The 6,000-nt window shown below is 55.1% G+C and overlaps 1 protein-coding gene across 6 annotated transcripts in view; it reads left to right on the top strand.

Annotated features, from left to right (window-relative positions):
• The first annotated feature begins 304 nt into the window (after positions 1-304).
• The window catches only part of LOC129514649 (RNA polymerase II subunit A C-terminal domain phosphatase-like), a 53,459-nt gene continuing 47,763 nt past the window's right edge, over positions 305-6,000 (top strand). For 2 of the 6 annotated variants that reach the window (XM_055333403.1, XM_055333407.1), the window contains exon 1: positions 305-837. In XM_055333403.1, the coding sequence (XP_055189378.1) occupies positions 320-837 (518 nt within the window). In that variant the 5' untranslated portion in view covers positions 305-319. Of the gene's footprint in view, positions 1,080-1,584; positions 1,839-2,260; positions 3,793-4,286; positions 4,400-6,000 lie in introns of those variants that run through there. The other 4 variants (XM_055333405.1, XM_055333411.1, XM_055333410.1 and 1 more) reach the window with 4 other exon arrangements.

Genomic DNA, 6,000 nt, shown 5'->3' with positions numbered 1-6,000 from the left:
GCCCGGCCTCAGAAATCGCCGAAGGTCGCGACCGCCCCCAACCCGGTTCCTCTCCTCCGCAACTCCGCGGGCCTCCCCCCGCGCAGCCCTGGCGGTGCCGGGGGCCAGCGCCCTCTGACCCCGCACTGCGCACGGCACGCCGGGACTGTGGCGCTCCGATGCTCGCGCTGTCTGCCGGGACTCGTAGTCTCTTCGCAACGGGCCTCGGCGCGGGACTACGCTGCGGACGGCGGCCCGCGCTGCATGCCGGGACTCCTAGTTTAACGACCCCCGGGCTTTGGTGCACCAGGGGAACTGTGGGACAGGGGGCGCGCGCGGCATGCCGGGAAGTCGCAGTGCATGCCGGGGTTTCTGGGCAGCGCGGGCGCGCGCTGCACGCCGGGACCGCAGCCCCTCGCCGTCGGCGTTCCCGGGGCCCATGGGGCGTGGCCACAGCGTTCCCGCCCGGCCGGCCCCACACGCTCGTTCCCAGGGCGCTCCGGGCACCCGCGGCCGGCGCCGCGTCTCCCGCGTGGGTGTGTGTTTACCCGCGGGCCCAGCGACGCACACACGCGGCGTCACGCGGCGTCACGCGACGTCAGACGCTGTCCCGGAAGTGGGCGCGGGCCGGGCGGCGGGTGGAAGCCGGTGCCGGAGCGCGAATTGCGGGGCCGTCGTCTTCGCCTCCTGGGCCGGGGCCGCCGTCCCGCCCCGCCCGCCCGCCCGCCCGCGATGGGCGCCGGGCCTTGAGCGCCCAGTCCGCCGACCTTCCCACAGCGACCCCGCCCGGCCGCGATGGAGGCGCCGCCCGCGGGCCGCGTTCCCGCCGAGGGCGCCCCGCCGGCGGCCGTGGCCGAGGTGCGCTGCCCGGGCCCCGGGCCGCTGCGCCTGCTCGAGTGGCGGGTTGCGGCGGGCGCGGCCGTGCGCATCGGCTCGGTGTTGGCGGTGTGTGAGGCCGCCGCCTCCGCGCAGCCCGCGGGGCCCGCCCCTGCCCGCGCCGGCTCCGGGGGCTGCGTGCGCGCCGAGCGCCGGCTGAGGTCGGAGCGTGCAGGTGTGGTGCGGGAGCTGTGCGCGCAGCCGGGCCAGGTGGTGGTCCCCGGGTGAGTGGGGCTCGGGGGCGGGGGCGGGGCCCGCTGGGGAAGCCGGCCCGCAGGCGGTACGCGAGACGTCGGCCGACCTCAGTTGGCTTCCGCGGCGCCGAGATCCGCCGCCGCCCGCGGGGTCCCGCGGGAGCTTCCCCTGGGGCGTGGCGCGCGAGAGCGACCTGGCCCTGCTTCCCGCCGCCGCGGAGTCCTTCGCCCTGGCCTCCGCCCCTCCCGCCGGGCTTGCGCTGGCTGCAGCGTCTGCTTCGCCCCACGCCCCGCCAGACAGCCCTTCCCGGGCCGCCCCGACCCCAGGAGGCTTGTCCTGTGTCCGCTTCGCCCCAGCATTGTTTGCAGAGGGCACCGTGGTCGTGGGCCCTGGGGTCAGGGGCGCAGGCTGCCCAGTGAACGCAGGCTCTGTCCACTGAGCTGTGGCTGGCGTCCTCGGAAGGGAGAGGAGAGGCTGGTCGGGCCGTGCTGGGGGCACGCTGGGGCACGCTGGGGCACGCTGGGGCACGCTGGCGCCATTGCCCTGAGGTCGAGTCTTCCGACCATCCCGGGCTGGAAAAGCCACGAGCCCACGGTTGTGGTTCCAGGGAAGCCCAGTGCTGGTGTCGCTGTGTAGAAGAGTCCTGAACTGAAGGGCCCTGTCTCCAGTGACCCAGATGGGGCCAGGAGCGCCGGGACTAGTCCGAGACTGGTTGCAGCTAGTTAGTGAGAAAGTCCCCGTGCGGTGCTTTGATCACGTCCGCAGAACTGGCAAATCAGAGTGACCCTGTACGTAGCCTCACCGTCAACCACGTAACTCCTCTAAGAACAAGTTCTCTGTGCTGAGAGGTGTCTGGTTTTTTTTGTTTGTTTGTTTGTTTGTTTGTTTCCGTGTTTATGGTGTTTGAGGTTTAGGGGGTCTCCTGGAGTGCGGGTATGGGTGGATGCAGGGAAAGCACCGAGCAGCCAGGCTTGCCTGGCTGGAGCTGTCCTTGTCCCCACCACTCCGGCAGCAGCAGGATTGCTCCTGACACATCCACGGTTATCCTCAGGCTGCAAACACTTAGTTCTAGGAACTGCTTCTGGTTGTGGTTGACTATTCTGATCTGTAATAGGATTGTATGTTTTTGTATCTGTGCTCAGGTAGAGGTAGGAACCGCACCCTTGTCCTGGGACCAGGATAGGGTGGGCAGGGTGGGCAGGCACTAGGGTCCCAGGGGTGTTGACACGTCCAGCACCTTGCCTTGCTGAGCTTCCCAGCAGCATCCTCCTCCATGCTGCTCTGTCCTTGGGCCGAGTCTCATCCAGAGAGTCCTGGGGTGGGGAAGTAGACAGAACGTCTTCATAATTTCCACCCGGAAAAACAGAGTTGAAAATATTCTGGCAAGGCACAATCTGTCAAACTGAACCTGTTAACTATCACTTTATCTAATGATGTCTTTCCTTCTCACCTGTGTGCTTTCCTGTCTGTTGTCATTCAGTGGGAGATGGTGCAGTCCCCAAAGGAAGATCCATGAAATAACCTGGGAACAAGTGTGGTGGTGGGTAAGGACCAACGGGGGTAGGGGCAGGTGTGCATGGTGTCCACCCAGCTCCCTGGGCCCCGTGGTCTGTCCACAGAAGAATGTCTCCATCAGCCAGGGTCTGGGCTGAGTGCTGCCGGGCAGGGTGACGGTACCAGGCTTGCTTCATAGGCTTGAGGATGAAAGATCAGAGAAACTCCTAGGGAACACTGAGAGTCCAGCCAAGATTGTAAAGTAGAGTTAGGTTATATAGGGTTTAAAATTCTGAGTGCAGTCCACTTAGCGCCCCGAAGTGCTCATCTACAGAGGCCTTGCCTTTGGAAGTAAGGAAATTACTTTTCCATCCTGGTATTGACATCTCTGATGAGCTAGAACATTCTGTCAGTTAAATGATCTTATCCTTCCCTGTTGACATCTGCACTGTTCAAAAGATTACTCAGTTAAAAACTCTTTATGTCTAAAAGTGGGAGAATTGTCACTTTATTTAATTGAACCCACTAAACAATCTGTACTTCAGATGAATTTGTGTGGGTTTTTTTCCAGTTTTCACTTAACTACAAAACCATTGGCCTTTTAACCAACTTTATTTGATATACATGCATGATTTATTTTTATTGCAGTTCTTTGGATTTTTAGGTATCTTGTATATAATCTTTTAAATAAAGACGTTTGAAGCAAATGGGCTTTGAAGCATGATCGGTCTTAAAACTGATGGGTATGCTTTAAGAGGTTATGGCATGTGTTACCATATTTATTTCCATTTTCATGTTTAAAGTTAATTTCAAAGCATATAATATGAAATCAAATATCTGGTTACAGAGGAATGGAAATCTTTAATTTCATGTGTTTTTTTGAACTGCATGAATACTGATAGTAAAGCCAAAAATGATAACAAATAATGTAATAATATGTCAGTTATCTCAGAAAAAGTGCTTTTTTTTGGGGGGGGGGGAGTGAGAATCTAGACAAATCAGTTTCAAAGTATTTGTGTGGTATCTCAAAAATATACAATAATTTCTAAAGGTTGTAAGTAGATCGTACATACTTCTTAGCACTTTATATTTACAAAATTCCTTAGAACTTCAAGAACTTGAGCTAAATGTTGACCTATTTAGTCTTTGTATTTTGAAGAAATTTAGAAGACATTCATGGCTTTATGGTGATGCTGTGGATTATGGGTGCTGGCTTCGTCCTGTCCTCACCGGTCTCTCATGCTGGCGGTGAGTCGGCGGGGTGATGGAGTTCAGTGTGCTGTGTGCGATGGCTGGTGCGTCCGTGCCCTGCGGTGCTTTCATCTGAGTATGGTGGGGGGTTGGAGAGCGGCTACTGCTTTTTAAGGCTGGAAGCATTTAAAATTGCAGGGGTGCATCCTGGAGATGATGTTGAAATTCTGAGGCCGTGAGTCCCCTGCCTGTGTAACCCAGCAGTGCAGGGGAGCCTTGGTGCCCCTTGCTTTTGAGACTTGGTAGGAAAATAGAGTTTTGTCAGAGAAGTCTTAGTAGGCCACACTGGCCATACATCCAGTTTTAAGAGAATTCTGTAAAGAATTGCTTTGTGGAATCTCAGTAGCTAAGTCTGGAGATTTTTTTCTGACACTGGGAATGGGTGTTGCCCACTGTTTTTAATTTAGTTTCTTCCGATGCTTTGGTTTTGTCTCTTACAAGCACACTCAATCACCAGGCCAGGGGTGGCCGACATCGTCTGAAGTGCCCTGTTCTGGCTCTGAATGTGGCAGGCTGGGATGGCTGCTGGATGGCTGGGATGGTGCTTCAGTCACCACCGCTGCCCTGTGGCCTGTCGCTGGCCCATCACTCGGTCAGAGCAAGTGTACGTTTTCCCTTTTTTGTGAACATAATTCCAGGCCTAGAGAAAAGTTGCAGGAGTAGTACCAAGAGTCCTCATATAAGGGTCACACAGATTTCCTGAAGGTCAGCACATTGCCTTATCTGCTTTACTCTTCTTCCCCCTCACATATGGTATTTTCCTTACCAGGGTTGAGGAGTAAGCTGCAGATGTGATGTATTTTATCCCTAAAGCTTTCAGTTTCCTAAAAAATATTCTCTTAACCTAACCATCACCTGATGATCAGAATCTGAAATAACGTCCATGCAGGGCTATTTTCTGCTCGTTAGATTTCCCCCAATGGGCCACTCTTGTCCGAGGAAGCACAGGAAACCCCAGATGTGGGTTAGGGACATCGTCAGAGCTCCTGGGTCTCTAGCGTCAGGTGGTCCCTCCTCTTCAATCTCATCATCAGCTGGTGGCTCTGCAGACTGGCTGGCCACCCACCCACGTCGTGCTGTGCGCTGAGGCAGGACTTGCTGGGGCCGTGTGTGTCCTGAGTGGGCCACTCAGGCAGCAGGTGTCCCCAGTTTGTCTTGTTCTGCTTTGTCAAGGTGGTGGCTGTCGTGAAAAGGTACTAATTTTCCTGTTGTTATTGTGGAGTATCTTGTGAGGGGTACTTTCTTCCTCAGTAAATATCTTTAATTCTCTCATTCAATGGCATCTTGATGATTCTTGTCTGAATCTCCTGTATTTTAATCAGGATCATCCAGGGGTGACTTTCTCCAGTCTGTCACTGCTTTTCCATTTCTGGGTTGGCTTTCTGCTGTAAGAACAATGAATTGAACCATGTGGACTCTTGGGGTCCTGTTGTTTGTACTGTTGTTTGTCCTTATGCTCCCGATGTCCCAGGTTTGGCCTGGAACTGACCCCGCAGGCAAGACCCCACCAGTCTGAGATCGTGGCCGTGTTTTCCAACATGAATGGTATTGGGCTCACCACCAATACCTGCTCCTCAGCTCTGGAATCCTCCATTTCTCCAAGAAGTCCTGCTTCCTTCTCATAGAGAAGGCCCTTGAGGAAACAAATCTGGATGCACGAAATACATTTTCCCCAGTGCCCTCATACTGAGCTGTGTGTGTAGAGTGGGAGGACGTCCTTGAGCTCTCCTAACCCACCAGGAGGAGGGAGGGGTCTGACCCGACATTTAGCAGCGCAGAATGCAGGGCACCCGGCTTCCTGAGGCTCTGCTGTGCCTGGTACACCCGTGCCCTCTGGCCTTCCCGTCACAGCAGACACAAGCTGATGCGCACAAAAGATTCGAGAGAGCTTGGGATTTGTGTATTTAGGGGAAAATAACTTTTTCAGAAATTGCATTTCATGATTTTTCTGTCGGTTTTTTTCAAGGACAAACCAGGAAAGTTAACATTTATTGGTGACTGACTTGAAGTTCTGGGGCTGGCTCCTGGGCCAAAGTGTTTTCTCTAGAGTGCCACTCCCTCACGGGGTCGCAGTAGTGGCTGTTTGTGGGGTGGAGGGGCAGAAACACTAGAATCACTCCCTGCCTTTCATCCTTGTCTTGTGTCAGTATCTGCAGAGTTGAAATCATCTTATGCTGAAAAAGGACATTACTATTATTTTTTTAA

The sequence above is a fragment of the Nyctereutes procyonoides genome, unplaced genomic scaffold (assembly GCF_905146905.1).
Source record: "Nyctereutes procyonoides isolate TBG_1078 unplaced genomic scaffold, NYPRO_anot_genome, whole genome shotgun sequence".
NCBI lineage: Eukaryota > Metazoa > Chordata > Mammalia > Carnivora > Canidae > Nyctereutes > Nyctereutes procyonoides.
This window is presented reverse-complemented; position numbering and strand designations above follow the sequence as displayed.